General features: G+C 32.9%; 1 protein-coding gene across 1 annotated transcript; it reads left to right on the forward strand.

The window, feature by feature from the left end:
* Positions 1-1,182: 1,182 nt before the first annotated feature.
* LOC113045221 (rho GTPase-activating protein 45-like) lies at positions 1,183-16,232 on the forward strand. Its single transcript, XM_026205445.1, is given in 23 exon segments — positions 1,183-1,300; positions 1,302-1,320; positions 1,614-1,698; positions 3,951-4,014; positions 4,569-4,644; positions 6,136-6,267; positions 6,412-6,473; positions 6,564-6,674; positions 7,800-7,880; positions 7,966-8,145; positions 8,720-8,857; positions 9,775-9,965; positions 10,059-10,183; positions 10,296-10,400; positions 10,483-10,581; positions 10,875-10,948; positions 10,950-11,039; positions 11,107-11,295; positions 12,064-12,201; positions 12,271-12,494; positions 13,681-13,900; positions 14,011-14,062; positions 15,215-16,232. Coding segments are annotated over 23 exon segments (2,799 nt in total). The 5' UTR covers positions 1,183-1,186; the 3' UTR covers positions 15,445-16,232.
* The last annotated feature ends 4,825 nt before the right edge of the window (positions 16,233-21,057 follow it).

Raw genomic sequence — 21,057 nt, forward strand, 5'->3', positions numbered from 1 at the left:
TTGTTTGTTTGTTAATTTATCTATAACGTTATAATAGTGTTTAAACTTTTACTAAATATAGTTATCTTTATCCCCATATCTCGCACAATTTAAGGATTTAATTTAGTTGATAAACATGAATATGTACGCCCTGTTGCAGCACTTTTTAAATCTGAAATTGAAATTTTATGCAAGTGATATTCAGACTAAGTTTTCTAAGATAAATATGTAGGTTTCATAAATCTGGGCTGTTTTTAAACAATCACGAGTTGTAAATTTCCATTCATTGCTATGGGTAATTCTAAATTCATACAATGATACATTCATGTAGGATTTTGTTGCTGTGTTTATTTGATCAAAAATAAATAAAATAAAAAGACAGTAAAATTGTGAAATATTATTGCAATTTAAAATAATAGTTTCCTATTTGAATATACTTTATAATTTATTCCAGTAATGCAAGTCTGAATTTCCATCATCATTACTCCAGTCTTGTGTGTCACACAATCCTTCAAAAATAATTTCTAATTCTGATTTATTATTAGTTGTGCTTAATATTTTTTTGGAACCTTTGATACTTTTTTTAGACTTCTTGATTTTTTTTAATTTTTCAAAAAGGGGTAAATGCTGTAAAATCATGGTTGCCTTCAAAACTTTGACATTTTTTTACATTCACTCAATAATGAGAAGTTGCTCAATATGATTATTTTTCTATGGCAACTTCTTCTTTAACTAGATCTGTGATTCATGCATTTATTAAAACATTTAATTTGTAGCCCGTTGCATGAGTTTGTCAAAAAGTGACACATAAATCATTTCAGTGAGCATTGTTATCTGATAAACCCGATGATCTCATTAGATGACCGTAACATCACACACGTAGTTTCAGTGCAAATGTGCGGCCCAAAGTTCCCTCTTGTGGTAATAAGCAGAATGAAGTGCATTGTGGGATTGGGTGTGTAGGAAGTGGACAAATTAACTGACATGTTTTGGTGAAAGTAAGAGGCCAGAACTGTTTCTGAACATGTGGCAATACAGGGTTAGAGCATCTAGACACTAGACACACATTTAAACCCATGTGAATGCATTGTATTTGATTAAAAACAAAAGTAAAAAAAGCAAGTTCTTTGTTTGAAACAGTAAACAAACTTCTCTAAATGAATTGAATCATGATGTTTTCTGGTGTCTCCGCAGTGAAAGAGGAGCCATGCAGTCGGCGGCCGTGCACGAGTGTTTAGGGGAGGTTCTGCGTGTTTTGCGACAGGTTATCAGCACATATCCTCTGCTGAACACCGTGGAGACGCTCACCGCAGCTGGAACTCCTTATCTCAAAGGTCAAAGGTCAGTTCAGCTCCCATGATTAACTATTCCTCTTCAAATCCTGTCACTGTCACATGAATGCAATGACACGAAAGCCACAAGCATCACATGAGCAAAAGCCACATCTGATATGAGCAGATACCAAACAACCAGCATCTGATCTTAGGAAGGAAAAACATGTATATTATGCAAACTGTAATCCAGGTGTTTCCACTTTTGCCTCGAAGTGTGACGTCACTTCTAGTTTTATTTGTTATTAAAGCAGAAACGTGCGTTCTGTGACGTGAAGTTGTTCTCTTCTCTGTGTTTGTCAGGGTTCAGTTATGAAGGCACCAGTGACGCTCAGAAGAAAGACTTTGAGAAGGCCATTGAAACCATTGCTGTGGCCTTCAGCAGCAAGTAAGAGCTAACACAAAGCTTTTCACACAGATTACCTGCTCATTTATTATTTATGAATCAAAATGTAATTGTATTAAATGAAATATCAGTCAAGAAATTATAATTGTATGCATTTAAATCACACACACACACACACAGACACATATATATATATGTATGTATGTATGTCTGTGTGTGTTTTTGTTGCTTCCCACTGTCCTCATTTGTAAGTCGCTTTGGATAAAAGCGTTTGCTAAATGAATAAATGTGTATATATATGTATATATATATATATATATATATATATATATAATATATATATATATATATATATATATATTACATGAAATTTATTTTATTTAATATTAATTCAAGTACATTTCTCTTTATATATTAATTAATATTTTATACATATTTATACATATTATATTTTAATTATATATAAATATAATATATCTATTTTTTTATATTATTATGAAATAATATATATCATTTCATTTTAAAATATGTTTTATTAAAATAGTTTTATGTGAAATACATATATATTAATAATACAAATTATAATAAAATATTTGTATTTTAATAAATGTCATTTTATTAAAATAATTTGATATTAAAAGTCTGTTTATATACTACATAAAAATTTATTTTATTTAATCTAATATAAATTCCAATATATGTATTTGTCTTTATTATATTAATTAATAAATTATACCTATTTACCTGAAGGCCACTTATAATGCAGGTAAATTTTATATATATAATATATATATATATATATATATATATATATATATATATATATACATATACATACAGTACAGACCAAAAGTTTGGAAACATTACTATTTTTCATGTTTTTGAAAGAAGTTTCTTTTGCTCATCAAGCCTGCATTTATTTGATCAAAAATACAGAATAAACAGTAATATTGTGAAATATTATTACAATTTAAAATAATAGTTTTCTATTTGAATATACTTAAAATAATAATTTATTTCTGTGATGCCAAAGCTGAATTTTCAGCATCATCCTCCAGCTTCAGTGTCACATGTAACATCAGTCGATCACATGATCATTTAGAAATCATTCTAATATTCTGATTTATTATGAGTGTTGGAAACAGTTCTGCTGTCTAATATATTTGATCAATAAAAGGTTCAAAAGAACTGCATTTATTCAAAATAAAAAAAATCGAATAATATATTTTCTTTACTATCACTTTTTATTAATTTAACACATCCTTGCTGAAAAAAAGTATTGATTTTATTTTTTTTTAAAAAAGAAAGAAAAAAAAATTACTGACCCCAAATTACTGACCGGTAGTGTATATTGTTATTACAAGATATTTATATTTTAAAAACATAGCTTCTTCTTTTTTTTTTTGCTTTTTATTCATCAAAGTATCCTAAAAAAGTATCACATGTTCTGAACAAATATTAAGCAGCAGAACTGTTTCCAACTTTGATCATGAATCATCATATTAGAATGATTTCTAAAAGATCATGTGATAATGATCCTAAAACAGATCATCTTTGCATCACAGAAATAAATGATAATTTTAGTATAATTCATTTAAAAAACAATTATTTTAAATTGTAGTAATATATCATAATATAAAAAAAAAAAATCTGTATTTTTGATCAAATAAATGCAGGCTTGATGAGCAGAAGAAACTTCTTTCAAAAACATTAAAAATAGTAATGTTTCCAAACTTTTGGTCTGTACTGTATGTATGTGTGTGTGTATATATATATATATATATATATATATATATATATATATATATATATATATATATATATATATGCTATAAATATATTATATATCTTTTATTCACATTTAAATAAACATTTTTATGTTATTATCAGATAATATATATAATTACATTTAAAAATATATTTGATTAAAATATTTTTATGTCATATGTATGTATATATTTTCTTAAAGGACATTATAATGTAAGTAATTATATGTAATTTAATTCTATTCTAATTCTATAAACATATAATGTATCTTTAATTAAGATATACATTTTACTTTTAATATTATTATATAATTTTATAATATATATCCTCTATAGTTTTGCTTCAAGCAGTGCTCAGATTTATTAATCAGAAGCCAGAGATCTCAATATGAACTCAATTCAACTTTATCATCAACACTCACTCTCCACATTCATATTATAGCTTCTGCTAGATGGGAAATATTGACTGTTTTTTCTTCTTGATAGTTGTGATATCAGAGCAGTATTTTCTCTCTGTCAGTGTTTCAGAGTGTTGATGGGAGAGATCGACAGCACTACTCTTCTGTCCCTGCCGCCGACAGAAAAGAGCCGGGTGAGTGTGTGTGTGTGTGCGGATGTTGTTGGAAGCGTGTGTGGGTCGCTTCCTGCGTTGTCTTGCAAGCATATTGTTTCCTCCACACCTCTACACAGACTCGACAGAGTCCCTGACGACGCCAGTCTTCAAGAAACACTTCTTAGAACGCATCTGATGTCAAATGAATCATCTGAATGTCCAGAAGAGACACTCAAATCATTTCTCAGAACAGTTTCACTTCCTTCATCAAAATGCACTTTAGTTGGTGAACGGTGTTTGTCATGCTGCTTTGAGTCTGTAGCTTACCAAGCGATTACTCATTATTTAAAGCAGTTCAGTTTTAGTAAGAAACTTTTTAAAGAAGATGGTAACAAAAGTGAAGGTGAAGTAATACTACAATGGAAGAGCCACAACTACCCAACAGCCCTCAGAGAAGGAAGTGATATAAACTTTACTGCAATCTCACCTCAAGGATCCGACTCTAACCAATCCACACCATTTCATTTCATAATGCTCATCATTTTTTTCCTTATAATGTCCTAACTAGCCGTCTCTATGCTGTGTGTGTTCAGTCGATGGAGGACCTGTACAGAGGGTCGTCAGGTCAGGGTCCTGAAGGAGGAGGAAAATACGACCATCAGGACTGCAGTGAGTCAATCCCTCTTTTATTGTCTTCAGTGATGGGCAGAATGGCATACAGACTGTTTCTGAACATATGAAGAACATTGGGCGCCTCATAGGCACAGAACACAGTACAACACAGTGTTCAGGAGTGTGCAGAGGACAGCAGATATACATCTATCCCTCCATCCATCCATCCCTCCATCCATCCATCCCTTCATCCCTCCATCCATCCATCTGTCAATCCATCCATCATCCATCCATCCATCCATCCTTTCCTCCATCCCATCACCCATCCCTCCCTCCCCCTCTCCCTCCATCATCCATCCATCTGTCAATCTATACATCATCCATCAACCCATCCATCCCTCTATCCGTCCCTCCATCCATCATCTATCCATCCATCCATCCCTCTATCTGTCCCTCCATCCATCATCTATCCATCCATCCATCCCTCTATCTGTCCCTCCATCCATCCATTCCTCCATCCCTCCCTCTCTCCCTCCATCCATCCCTCCCTCTCTCCCTCCATCCATCCATCCACCCATTCCTCCATCCATCCCTCCCTCTATCCATCCCTCCATCCATCATTTATCCATCCATCCCTCTATCCGTCCCTCCATCCATCATCTATCCATCCATCCATCCCTCTATCTGTCCCTCCATCCATCCATTCCTCCATCCCTCCCTCTCTCCCTCCATCCATCCCTCCCTCTCTCCCTCCATCCATCCATCCACCCATTCCTCCATCCATCCCTCCCTCTATCCATCCCTCCATCCATCATTTATCCATCCATCCCTCTATCCATCCCTCCATCCATCATTTATCCATCCATCCCTTTATCCATCCATCCATCCATTCCTCTGTCCCATCATCCATCAATCCATCCATTCCTCCGTCCCATCATCCATCAATCCATCCATTCCTCCGTCCCATCATCCATCAATCCATCCATTCCTCTGTCCCATCATCCATCAATCCATCCTCCCTCCATCAATCCATCCATTCCTCCGTCCCATCATCCATCCATCCATCCATTCCTCTGTCCCATCATCCATCAATCCATCCTCCCTCCATCCATCCATCCATTCCTCCGTCTCATCATCCATCAATCCATCCATTACGCCGTCCCATCATCCATCCCTCCATCCATCATTTATCCATCCATCCCTCTATCCATCCCTCCATCCATCATTTATCCATCCATCCCTTTATCCATCCATCCCTCCATCCATCCATCCATTCCTCTGTCCCATCATCCATCCATCCATCCATTCCTCCGTCCCATCATCCCTCCATCCATTCATCATCCCTCCCTCCCATCATCCATCCCTCAATCCCTCCATCCATCCATCCATTCCTCAATCCCTCCCTCCCATCATCCATCCATCCCTCCCATCATCCATCCATCCCTCCCTCCATCATCCCTCCCTCCCTCCCTCCATCTGTTCGTGTGTATCTGAAGTGTTGTTTGTTCATATGATGGGAGGACTGATGTTTATCGTGTGTGTCAGCAGTGAGTGCACAGGAAGTTGATATTCTCCTGCAGCGCAGTGAAGGCGGCGTGGACTCGGCTCTGAATTACGCCAAATCCATCGCCAAATACATGAAGGACATCATCAGCTACGTAGACAAGAGAATCGCTCTCGGTAATGACACTTCCTTCTCCTGCTTGGTGATTTTTGAAGAGCATGTGTCTGATCCCGGTCATATACTCTTCAGATAAATGCATTTCAAACTCATCCACCGGGACTTGGTCATTTCATTTGTTCTTTACGACTCTATTTTTCCAGAGAATGAGTTTTCTAAAGGTCTTCAAAGACTCTACCAGTCCTGCAAACAGAACATAATACAGGTGATCAGTGTGCCTCCCTGGTGCTTGTTTGATTGTGTTCTGAAGATTGTAATAACACTAGTGTTTATGTTGTGGAACTTCTCGTCTCAGGAACACATGCCGTTGCTGTCGATCATCTCTCTGGCTCTCGAGCAGGACTCCGAGCAGAGCAGCGGTTTACAACAGGCCACAAACAACATCTACACACACTCATTTCTACAGGTACCACACACACCACAGCTGGATGACAGTGGGGAAATAGTTTTGCACATTTCACCTCAAAAATACCTAAAATTTAGAAAAAAAGAAATAAATATTTTTATACAATATAAAAAAATATATATATTACAAATATTTTTATAACACAATAAATATTACATTTAAATGTATTATATATTTTATCATATGATATCATAAATGTATGATATAATATTTTTTAATTTAATACATTTAATAAATATAATATATAATACAAAATGATCATTAAGATCATTAAGATTTTTTTATTATCTAGATAAAATAAATAATATATTTTATTTTTCTTATAATACAATTAAATATATTATTATATTTTAAATTAATTTTATTATTTTATATTTGTAATATAATAAATTTGATTTAATAAAAAAAATTAAAGCCTAATTTTTGGAACATTACAATTTTTTTTTTATTATCTAAATAAAATAAATAACACATTTTTATTTTTGAATAATACAATAAATATTGTATTTATATGTATTATTATATTTTACATTTATTGTATTATATTATTAATATAAAATGTAATAAACACAATGAATGGCTAATTTTTGGAACATTAATTTTTTTTTAGATAAAATAGATAAATAACACATATTTTTATTTTCTAATTATTATTCTAATAATACTATAAGTATTGTATTTAAATATATTATTATATTTTAAATGTATTTTATATTTTTAATATGATACATTTAATTGAATGAAAAAAATGGAAGCCTAATTTTTGTAACATTACAAAAATATTTTATTGTCTAAGTAAAAGAAATAAATGATACGCATTTTAATTTCTTAATAATACAATAAATATTGTATTTATATGTATTATATTTTTTATGTATTGTATTATATTATAATAAATTATATTTTTTATATAACACATTTCATTTAATAAAAATAAAATTGCCTAATATTTGGATCATTACGAATTTATTTTACATTTTTTCTAATGCAGTTTCCCTAATGACATTTTAATTTGTTATTTTGGGTGACCTGGATGTGTTTTTGGCAGCTTTTGTGAGATTTACCCAAGCAGGTCTAATAAAACAAATAAAATTAAACCTTTCTTTCTCTCTGTTTTTCAATCAGCCCATGACACAGCGCAGACAGGAACACGAGAAGAAGCGCAGAGACATTAAAGAGCAGTGGCAGAGGGCCAAGAGAAAACTGGTAGAGATTCAGTCCACCCTGAACTAACGTAATAACTCCACTAAACCCTGCTGAATCAAGTTAAAGGTGTGTTTGTGTTCATCAGGCCGATGCGGAGAGTAACCTCCGAAAGGCACGTCACCTGTACATGAGCCGCTGTGAGGAGTACGAGAGAGCACGGACAGTGGCCAATAAGGTTGAAGAGGAACAAAGCGGAACAGGAAGTGGCTCAACCACTAAAGCTTTGGACAAGAAGAGACGACTAGAAGAAGAAGCACGCAACAAGGTCAGCCAGCTCAAACAGGAAATGACCTAACATGAGCTAATTTCACACATTTGGTGTGAGGTGTTGTTTCTGACTGTGCTTTTGTGGTCACGTGCAGAGAACCGACATTTAGAGGAATAGATTAACATGACACTCTTTATCTCCGCCCCCCCTGACATCTTTTAATATATAAACAACTTTTTATCTGTCTTTATTTTCATAAAGAAAATTGCATAAATTGCATTGGTTTTTTTTTTTAGGGTTATAGGATTTTGACATTATTTTTGACTTTTTTTTGTAATGCAATAATGTCAGTATGCATAACAGTAGAGAGAGTTTGGGATATTTCTGTCATGAAAATAATGCAAAAGATGCAAAAAAACCCTAAATGGATTTATAATAGGCTTCATTTTCTTAAAGGATGATATCATATTATTTATTTGACTTGATTTTGGGCTGTTTTTATAATATTTATGCAACAATTCTGAGTTAAAAGAACTAATGGGCTGTGGCTTTGCAGTTTTCAACTGCTCCATCCTTCAGTGATATCATTATGCATCATTGTTTGGTGATATTTGATGGTTTGTGTCTGCAGGCGGAGGAGGCGGAGGCGACGTATCGCACATGCATCGCAGACGCCACGACACAGCAGCAGGAGCTGGAGGACATGAAGGTGAACATGCTCAAACAGATCCAGGAACTCATCAGACAGACGGACCAGATCCTGCGGGCGGTGAGAGACACAGATATGTTTTTATATTTACTATATAGCAATTTAATTATTGCTTTTTATTTACTTTCTTTAAAGGGTTAGTTGAGCCCAAAATGAAAATGAAGCCATAAACTGCATCGGTCCGAGAGAAGTTTAATAAAAAAATCAGTGGATGCACTTTTTATTAAACTTCTCTTGGACTGATGCAGTTTATGGCTTCATTTTCATTTTGGGCTGAACTAACCCTTATATAGATTTTTTTATATATATATATATATATATATATATATATTATAAATAATATTATTTTTGCTTTCTTTTTCTTGTTATTATAATTTCTATTTTATTTATTTTATATATTTTTGCATGTCGAATATTTTAGGATGGATCATTTTAGGATATTTTTATGACAATTAATTCTCGTTGCCCCCCCCCTACACACAGACACACACACACACACACACATATATATATATAGAGAGAGAGAGAGAGTATTATTAATGTTATTTTTTCATTTAATTATTTTATTATTCCTTTTTTTATTTTTTTATAAGTAATTTTTTTTGCATAGACTTTTTTTGTTAGAATTGATTAATAATATTATTGTTTTCTATTTAATACTTGGTATACTTATTTATTAAATATTTTATATACACACACATATTTATATATATACATAGAAAGAAAGAATATTCTAGGATCATTTTAGGATTTAACATTATTTTCATAACTTTGTAATGAAACAAAAAAAATCTTCCCATCAGTTAAAAATGAAAAACTGACATAAGTAACCTCTTCCCCAAAATCAGTAATTCTCTCATGCGACTCAGAACATCTGAAATGTGGAGTGGAGATAACTGTGTGCTTTCATCTGAACAGAGAGAATATGTACTTTATGCTCTGCTTGTGTTTGATGCATCCTCTTGCTCTCCGTCCAGTGCACCATCTCGTACTATCAGACGATGCATGTGCAGACTGCAGCGCTGCCGGTGCACTTCCAGACGCTCTGTGAGAGCTGTAAGCTGTACGATCCGGGTCAGCAGTACGCCTCATACGTCAAAAACCTGCAGCTGCGCACAGAGCTGCCCGTACAGTACCAGTTCGAGCCGTACTCCGCGTCCAGCCACCAGTAAGACCATTTACATTAAAGATCACTGCTCAAAGTATAATGAGAACTTAAATGCTTCAGAAGGATATGGAGTTGTTGTTTTTTTTAAATCAGGCATATTCGGACCCGAAACAACAGTCTGTGCACTGACCAGCGGCAGAGCAGCTCTGAAGCTCCGCCCACTGAAGAGGAGGCGGGGTTTGTGGAGGAAGCTGTGGTTAAACAAAGACGAAGTCAAGGTCAGTTTTAATCAACAGAAATCAGCTTTTAGGAGACGAACACACTGCATGCAGATCTTTATTATCGCAGTTATAATATTTTATGCAATTTGGTATATATTGTAATTTTTAGCAGGTAGAGACCATCATCAAGCTCATAAGTCCTGGCCGTCCACCCTGAGTGACTCTGACAGTGTCGGTCCAGGAAGTGCACTGGGATCCCCGACCTCCAGCACAGGTGAGAAACAAATACAGTGCATGTGTCACATGTGTCTAACTATTTTTATTAGCAATAATGTTGTGTACTGTTTCGGTCTCAGGTGATATCTCAAAACCTTTAAGGCCGGTTTCTGCTGCCACATTGTCATCCAGTGAAGATTTAGAGGAGCGAGATGGTGCCATGACCCCGTTTGAACAAAGTGAGTGAAGCAGACAATCAGCCAAATTTGCTAAAAGTCTACTCACCCTGAAGTTGTTTCTTCATCAGATCTGTAGAAATGTAGCATTGCATCAGTGCATTATTGTGATGTGTTTATCAGCTGTTTGGACTTTCGTTCTGACGGCACCCATTCACTGCAGAGCATCCATTGATGAGACAGTATGTCACATTCAGCTCCAAATCTGATGAAGAAACAAACTCCTCTTCATCTTAGATGTGTAGTACATAGTGATGATATACGTTGAGTGTTTCTCGGTTCTGGTTGTGTTTTAGGTATAAATGGAATTGAATCTGAAAACACGGCACCCACGGGACCTTTCAGAAACGTGGGATTGTCCAGAGCTGCAAAAAACCCATCGTCTGCGCAAGCTGCGCACGCCGTCAAAGTGCAGGGAATGTGACAGCTACGTTTACTTCCAGGGAGCAGAATGTGAAGAGGTGAGACCATTTCATATTGTTAATGAAACTGTAGATTGAGGTTTGGTTCTCATCCGATGTGTGTCAGTGTTTCCTGGCGTGTCATAAGAAGTGTCTGGAGTCTCTGGCCATCCAGTGCGGTCATAAGAAGCTCCACGGCCGTCTGCAGCTCTTCGGCCGTGACTTCTCTCAGGTCCTGCAGGGCAGCGTCGACGACGTTCCCTTCATCATCAAGAAGTGCATCACTGAGATCGAGAGGAGAGCGCTCAAGATGAAGGTGCGAGAGGAAAGCTCTGAAAAGAATCAATCTGATTGGTTGGAATGTTGTATTTCTAAATCACTCCTCTGCTCTACATGATGCCATGTAGTAATTCTCTCATGCGACTCAGAACATCTGAAATGTGGAGTGGAGATAACTGCCATGGACTATAAGTCGCATTTATTTAGAACCAAGAACCAAGAGAAAACATTACCGTCTCCAGCCACGAGAGGGCGCTCTATGCTGCTCAGATCTCCTGTAGTCTACACTGAAGACATAGAGCGCCCTCTCGTGGCTGGAGACGGTAATGTTTTCTCTTGGTTCTTGGTTCTAAATAAATGCGACTTATAGTCCAGTGCAACTTATATATGTTTTTTTCCTCATCATGACGTATTTTTGGACTGATGCGACTTATAGTCCGAAAAATACGGTACTTGTTTTTATTCATTTTGCAGATTTAAAAACTATTTTCAAAACAGCTTTTAACACTTTTAAGCCAGACATGAAATAATAGTAAAAACTTAATTTTTGATCATGCATTGCTAACTTTATTTGGACAACTTAAAAAAAAAAGCTTTTTTTTTTCTCAGATTCCAGATTTTCACATAGTTGCATCTCAGCCAACTATTTTTCTATCATAAAAAACCATGCATCAATGGAAAGATGATTTATTCAGCTTTCAACTTTTCAATTTCAATCAAATGTACCTTTAAGACTGGTTTTGTGGGTCACTTATGATACAGTAGGCATTATAGGGTTAAAGCTGTTCTTTGCATGTCTCTCCAGGGCATCTATCGTGTGAATGGAGTGAAGACGCGTGTGGAGAAGCTGTGCCAGGCGTTCGAGAACGGTAAAGAGCTGGTGGAGCTGTCTCAAGCGTCTCCACACGACATCAGTAACGTGCTGAAACTGTACCTCAGACAGGTGAGTCAGCTGACAGAGAAACGTCCCTGTAATAAAGCTCCTGTGTCATCGTCTCCGTCTCCTCCTCAGCTCCCAGAGCCCATCATGCCCTTCCGTATCTATAACGAGCTGATGGGACTGGCCAAGGAAAGCCTGACCTCGGACGCCTCGGAGAAGAGCCCAGAGCTGGTGGATCGTGGGTCAGACACCGAGCCTGAAGTGCTGGTCTTAGTGGAGAAACTGCGAGAGCTGCTCGAGCGTCTGCCGCCTGCTAACATCGCCACGCTCAAGTACATCGTGAAGCACCTGTGCAGGTGAGATTCTGACAAAACACTGAAAAAATATTTAAAACAATTTTTTTATAATGTACAGAGGAACTTAAGAAATTTCTTTGATTTGTATATTTTTTATCATTTTATTTTAAATTATATTATTTATATTTAAATTATGATTATAATTAAATTATGCCATATTAAATTATGTATATTTTATATAGTTTTATAGAACTTTATTTGCTCTAAATCTTACAAATGTATAATAAATATTTATAGAACTTTATTTCATAACAATTACAATTTTAAGAATTCAATAAATTGAAAAGAGGACAAAAATAATTATTAATAATATTTTATAATATATAATATAATATATAATAAGGTAATGGTTTAAGTTTTAAAAATATATAACAATAAAATATTTTTATGATTTTCATAATAATCTGAAAATTATTTAAATTATTAAATTGTGATAGTTTTGTTATTTGTCTAATAATTGAATAGTTTAAGTATTTCTTAAACTATACTTCAATTATTAAAGTTTTAATAATTATTAATCCTTTAAGTTCAGCAGACATAAACAATTAAGAACACATATTTATTAATGACATTTAAAAAATTTATATTTATGAAAGTAATTAATAATTTACATTATGTAAAAACAAAATATGTTATTTTAAGGTTTTAATATTTTAATAATTTGTCTAATAATCTAATAATAATTTTATAGTTTATGCATTAAATTTTTATAATTTAAGTCTAATAATCTAATAGTATTTAGATTTTAATTTAAGTCCAGTTTTAATAATTTAAATTATATATTTTTTTTACAAGTTAATAATAATAATATAATAATAATAATACATTTTATTTAAAAGTCGCTTTTCTAGAACCCAAAGCGCTACAAACAAATTCAATTCAAAAACTACAATAAATGCAATACAAAGTAAAAAGTATAAATCATAAAACATTCATTAGAGTACAACACAGTAGAATATTACTGACAGTCCATAAAAGCAATTTTAAAAAGATGAGTTTTCAAGTTATGCAGTAACAAAATGTATCAGTTGAGAACCTTTTCAAGTTGCATTTAAATGCATGAATTAAAAAAATAAAATGTTTATTAAATACTGACTGCTTGAAAAATCAACCGCAGTTTTCTAGATTCACTTGAAGAATATTTTTGTATGATGTTAATGAAAGTGTCCTGTTTTTCTCTCGTCAGAGTGTCTGAGTTGGAGCAGGATAATAAAATGAGCGCCAGTAATTTAGGGATCGTGTTCGGCCCGACCCTGATGAGACCCAGACCTACGGGAGCCACGGTGTCCCTGTCGTCTCTGGTGGATTACCCTCATCAGGCGCGCATCGTAGAGACTCTGATCGTCTTCCAGCAGTACATCTTCATCTCGTCCTCTTCCTCCGTCAGCTCTCCAGGACCGAGCCAGGTCTGCACAGAGTCACATCTGATCTGATGTAGTAGCAGGTTTATACAGGACAATCAGCAAACGTGTGTGATTCAGTTCCAGCTCTCATTGTGATTTATTCCTTTATTCAGGACAGTGAGTCTGGGATTTATGAAGAGCCAAACACAGCAGATCTGGAATGTGGTGAGATATTACATATTACAAATGTCACAATCTGCAAATAAAGGCTTTAAATGTGAATATCGGCACCGACCATGTAGGGGGCGCTGTTGGTCAACTTCTAATAAAATGAAAACAAAACAATATTAATAATAAACTGTGATTCTGATTAAATAAAGCAGTAATTGATGCTGTGATATCATGAGTATGTTTCGATTTAAAGCTCAGAAGCTACAGCTTACATGAAATAAAACAACACTTAAATTAAATAATTTTATATATACTGCTTTATTCTTTAATGTGTAATATGTTGCATATTTTAAACAAATTATAAGCTCTAAAAGATTTTCAGAATTTCATGAAAATTGAGTGGACAGATATTAGAATTAATAAATATTACGTAATTATTTTAGTTATTTTTAACATGGTTGGTTAGTAAATTAATTGGATCTGGAATGTGATGGAATAAATGTAAGAAATATTATAAATAGAATTAAAAAATATTTAAATAATATTTGTATCTTTAGAAAATAAGTATTACAATTTTTACAAATTGAAATATTGATATTAACATTTTAATATGAATCTTATTTTAAAATACTTAAGAGTTAAAGAGTGGATCTGGTGATTTTTAATATTTAAAATATTAAATATTAAAAATATTAAATATAATATTAAATAAAATATTAAACATAAAAAAATATTAAATATATATATTATGTATATACATTTTAAATTTATATACATAATATATATATTTAATATTTTTTGTGATTTTTTTTATATTATATTATTCAAATATATTTATTTTTTTATAGGTTTTAATATTAATATTATTTAAATAAAAATAAAAATATATTTTTAATTGATTTATTTCAATTTAATATTATTTAATATGTATATAATGTTTTTTCTAATATGTATGACTACTAAATATCTAAAATATTAAACATTCAAAGTATAATGTATATCCATAGGAGTATAATGGATCCATAGGATTGTTAATTATATTAGGATTAATATTGGAATTATCAATGGAAATGTAGTTAAAATGACTGGTAGATTAGTAGTTTAGTAGTAAACTGCTGAAATGTTCTTCATATCTTAGTTTAGATCATTACATTAGTTGAAGTATTGTCAGTGTGACTGAGTTTGTTTGTTGGTCTGGTTCTTCAGGTGGTTCTGTGGGTTCCTCTGGTTCTCAGGAGGACTCAGACTCAGACGTGGAGGATCTGATCAGAGCGAGTCGCCCACAGCGCCCTCCTCTGGTGAGTCAGGAGAGTGAGACCAGCACAGAAGAAGACCAGACGAGTCCCAGAGCGAGTCTGGACCTGAGCGCACTGGTCCCAGAGACCATCCCAGAGCAGACCCTCAGTGCAGAGCCACAGCAGCTCTCAGATCAGTAAGAGTTTAATATGCATTTCAGCTCTCAGAGATGCACAGCTGGAGAACAAGTGTTATGTGTACATACATACGTACAAGTCAGATGAATAACATTAAGAATACTGACAGGCGAACTCATGTGACCTCTCAGTGACCTCTCATGCTGATATGAACTGGATGTTTATATAATATTGGTCTCTTTCAGATTTCTAATGCAGAAGATGGTGCTTATATTAACCCGTTAGCCACTAGTCTGTATAAAGCACCACATTCATAACCTGCAACTGGAAAACAATAACAAACACAAACGTCATTATTATTAATATTATTTAATAGGATCTCAAGGTGAGTCAGTGTGATGTAGATATTAAAAGTGCTTCGCTTAAGTCTCATATTTTTCTATGCATTTTTGTTCGGAAGTACGTATCACTTTTAGGAGCTTGCAACGTTGTATTTTACAATATTTATTATAGTTTCATCTATGCACTGGAGTTTGTTGGCTGAAGGTTACACTGGTCTAACAACAGCCGGACTGCTGGTCAGTGCTGGTTTGAATGCTTGTGTAATGCATTATGAAATGTTTCTGCATATTTCTCTTCTAAAGATTGTACTAGTGTGTGTTATTTGATTACTTGATGTCTTACTAAAGCACTTCATCTCAACCATGTTAACTAAAGCCTTTAACCTTTGACCTGACTGATTAATGCATGACACCACAGAAATTAAAGTTCAAAACCCTTATGTATATTCTGTAAGTGTATATATTTTTTAGAAAACATCAATAGGCAATAAATCTGGAATTTCTACTATATTTGCGATGAATCATTTCATTTGTGAATGTTTGTGCTTACGTTTGTGAATTAATTTCCTGATTTATTTTTTTTAAGTAATAATGCATGCAATTTTTTTTTGATTTTGTTCTTTTAACAGATTGCAATATTTGTTACTATATCATGCTTTAAAAAATTATAATATTTATATTTTAAATAGATTTATAATATTGATATTATTAACATTTTAAAATATATATATATTTTATCATTATTTTATATATATATATATATATATATATATATATATATATATATATATATATATTATTATTATTATTATTATTATTATTATTATTTTTTTTTTTTTTTTTTTGTGCTTGGGTTAAAATGATAATAATTAGAATGAAAGACAAAATTATTATTTAGTATCTTTTGTTCTTTTTACAGATTGCAATATTTGTTACTATAACAAATCTCTATACACTTTTAAAATAAATTATAATATTTATATTTAAAATATATTTATAACATTGATATTATTACAGATTAAAAATATATATATATTTTAATCTATATTTTAAATATTTATATATTTTTGTGCTTGGGTTAAAATTATAGTAATAATTAGAATCAAAGAGAAAATTAAAATTTAGTATTTTTTAATTTATTTTTTACAGATTGCAATATTAATAAAACAAATCTCGATATGCTTTTAAAATAAATTATAATTTTTATATTTAAAATATATAATTAAAACCCTTTTCCCTTGAAAAAAAAGTAAGGGATTACTCTTATTCCTTCTGTAATTTAATTAAAGTTAATTCTCATGTAATTCAACAACTGTACTTTTATTATTAATAAGTTATTACAAGTTTACAAAGGCACATGTATAATTATTTCATAATAAATAGTTAGTTAATAGTAAGAATTGGACATTTCATTCATTAACTTGATTAAAGGATTTAGAAAGCAATAGGTAATTAATAGTAATAGGTAATTTGGAGTAACTGGTTAAATGTTCATCATCAACATTGGGTTAAAATTACTCTATTTATTGGAATGAGTGACAGAATAATGGGGTTATTTTTGTTTCTCTTTTTCTATATTTTTTTAGCTAAAACAAATATTTCTAAATATATATTTTTAAATTTAGAAAAATAAGATCTGTTCTGCACTGAACATGTCCGAATCAGTGGAAAGCGTCTCACCGCGTGCTCTGTGATGTTCATGAGCAGCTCTTGCTCTAGAAACTGTTCTGGATGTATTCTGGTGCCATATCAACCAAAGACTGCAGAAGAGTCATCATCATCATCATCAGGTATGTCAGATATCAAGGGATGTGTTATATTCTTCTGGCCTGGCATCTAATCACCTGTGTTTGATCTTTCAGTGTCTGTGTGTTGTACCTGTTCATCAGAAGGTGTCATGTCCCTCTGGACTACAATAATTATAAATGCAGCTAGCATCCTGAAATGTAAAAGGCAGCTACTGTATATATTTGATGCATGAATACCCAGTTTGTACTGTGAAAAATGTATATGATTAATTAAATAAAAATAAAAAATGTAAATACTGTTTTCATAATTTTTTTCTATTTACTAAAGTATATATTTCTTTAAATGTTTGTATTATTATTAGTAATTTTTTAATTTATATTTTAGATTAATAAAAAAAAACAGTTTTCATTATTAAATTTGTTCTATTTACTAAAGTGCTGTACTGTTATATATTTATTTGTTTATTATTATTTTTTATATGTATTTCTATTTTAACTTTTTTGTTTTTTGCATTTACTTTAAATTAATTTTTAAGCAGTTTGGACATTATTATTATTATTATAATTATTGTTATTTCACAGTTTTTCTCTTCTTTTTAGACCTGTTTGAAAAACCATGATCTAAAATGCGTGAAATTTATACTAATGCTTATATTCTCTTGATTTTGTGAGTTTACATGTTTAAAACGTACAAAGACCCAGTTTATAATGTGAAAAAAATATATATTTTTAACATGCATTAAATATTATTTGGAAAATGTTTAGTTTGCATTCTTACTTTTTCCTATCCATTATATTACAGCACAGTTATGTATTACATATTTATAAATTAATTTTAATCATTCTTATTTACTTTAATAAATGTAATTCGTTTTACTATTATTTCTTTGATGTATACCCCTGCCTGATCTAAAATGTGTGAAATTTATACTTTATATATTTTTATTAATTTTGTGGATTCACGTTTTATAAGTGTAAAAGTGTAAAGTTGTATTTTCATTTATTATCCAAATATATATTGTTTTTTTAAACGTATTATTACTACGCATTGTTACTTTTAACTTATATGTTTTGCAATTGTAACAATTTTTCAATTCATTTTATTTAGCCTAAAGATTCTTACAACAAAGAACAGCTCACGTTTAAAGTCATATATTTAATTGTCAAAAATTAAATAGTTTTTCCTTTCCTTTTGATAGGGTTTTTGAGAACTTTTGAGAAATTCTCTGCAAAACTGGCGGTTTTGTGGATAAAGCTGTATTTTTTTTTTTTTACTGCATTGCTGAGACTTAGGTCTCTGCAGAGCAAAAGGGGGCGTTTATCACCATGTGGGTGTTTTGAAACTGCTGGGTGTTTCTGAATCATGCAATCTAAATTATCCCCCTTACCCAACCCCACCCCTAAACCTAACGTCACTATTACATCAACTAATCAGGTATCATAGTGTAAAAACACCTCGATCTCGTAACTCCCATTACTTTCCTGCAGAGACCTAAGGTGTGTTCGACATCGGCTGCGGCTGGATGCAACCGATCGGCGAGAGTAGCCGCGTGCAGGTGGGGAGGAGCTGCAAACGGAGATATGAAGCCGGACACGTTGTGGCTCCCGTGGTTTGCTGCAATTACGTCAGTGATGGCAGATCACGTGGCGATTGCTTACTTGATCGCGTTTAAATGTGTGTATAAGTGGTGTTTTGAAAAAAAAAAAAAACATTGGTGTTTTGGAAGGGTGCCTTCCAAAACAAGATACCATATTGGATATATACTTTATCAGTATGACATGGGTGTTTCTGCTTATACAAAATGATAAAAGTAACCTATAAAAAAATTCCCTGGTGGGTATGTGTTTTTTAAGAAGGTTTCAGCAACAAGATTTACAGTGCCCTCCTGCTGAGCTCTTTAACATTTTAAACATAACACCACTGGTTTTCATATACAGAAAAGCACAATTCTGTTGGATTTATATTGTGATTTAGACCAACTATTTGAAAGTGAACAGAATGTTGTCAAGTTGTTAAGTTGAAGTTACAGCAAGTTGTTAGCAGTTTGCTAACCACATGCAGGTGAAGTATAAACACAGCAAAATAAACTAGAGAATATGAAGAAACCAAACAAATGGAGGAACATAATGTATTATGTATCATTTGTATAGGAGCATACATTTATGACCACATTAGATTGTATGCTTTTTAGATTAACATTTTAGTTCTTAAAAATGCTCATTTGAATAGGTTATGCTGCTGAATACTGTAAAAGGTCTGTATAAAAAAGAAAGTCATGCAAAATAAACATACACAAACTTTATATTAACAATAAAGTAAATACAGTAAAACAATATTTAATAAATATGATTTATAAGATGAAGACGACATAAAAACGTATTGAACTGTTTTAAAAGTCCATATGAGAATTTCTGAAACTGAAGCCGACTCGCAATAAACTTGAAACGCACGTCATCGGTGTCATCAGTGAATCCAGCCAATCGTGGATCAGTTGTGTCGTCATCAGAACCTGTGCAGCCGCTCTTCAGAAGCTGCGCTGGCTGAGTTCTCCGGCTACTCTCGAATCGCTCTCGTGGTACTTTGACGGCACACGTCACAGTCACGTGGAGTCAGCGCTGTATCAAGTCGGACAAAATTTCTAACCGGCATGCACTGCTTCAAGTCAGCCGACGATCGGTTTGCGCAAAACTGCATGAAGTCGAACAAGCCTCTATACTTGGCATTGCTCGTATTAGTTGCATAAGCACCGTCTCTGATTGGCTGAGGCTGACAGAAAAGGCGTATCTTTCCCGTAGGTGGGCGGGGCCTTGTGCCGCAGTACTAAGTGGTTGTAATACCTAGACTCCTCATTGGCCGCTTTGAGCCGTTGCCGCGATACGTCAACGCGTCCGCCATGTTAGTGAGGGCAAGACTGCCTTAAAAACAAATGAAAGTAAACGGGGGAGCTGCGGTTTTTACTGAATAAAAACACGGTAACGTTCACATTTATCAACCGATTTCAGAGGTTTATAAAAAAACTTTGCCTCCAGTTATTTAGTTAGGTTTAGAAAATTATTAATTGAAAGCTCACGTGTCTCACTTGTTGATTTCGTTGATTTTTTCGGTTTACAAATCTGTTAATTTAGTATAACTGTGTCATATTCATGTAATGTCATTTGAATGTACATTACATGATATGTAGTTGTTTTATTGCTTTCTCTGTGTTCAATCCCAACATTTTTCTTTATTTTATTTTTTGTGTGTCTCAGGTCAGAACACAGCTCATTCCCTTTGAAATACTGGGATAAAATCTAAATAATACAGATTTAAACACTAATAATTTACTATCTTCTATAAATAATAGAAAATCCTCTGAATAAATCTCAGCTCAAGAAACACATTTTATTTAAGTTTTCAGTTCTGTCTTTCTCTGGGAATAGAGTGGTTTAGTAAAGACAAAATCTGACTAATAAAGATTAATTCCCTGCCGCTTCCCTCAATATTTTCTTAAGACGATACTTGACATTTTGTTCTATAATGCACATTACACACATTCATGCAGAAAACACACATTTTGAAACAGTGGTTTATTTTTCCATGCATGTTA

This window comes from Carassius auratus, chromosome 27 (assembly GCF_003368295.1).
Source record: "Carassius auratus strain Wakin chromosome 27, ASM336829v1, whole genome shotgun sequence".
NCBI lineage: Eukaryota > Metazoa > Chordata > Actinopteri > Cypriniformes > Cyprinidae > Carassius > Carassius auratus.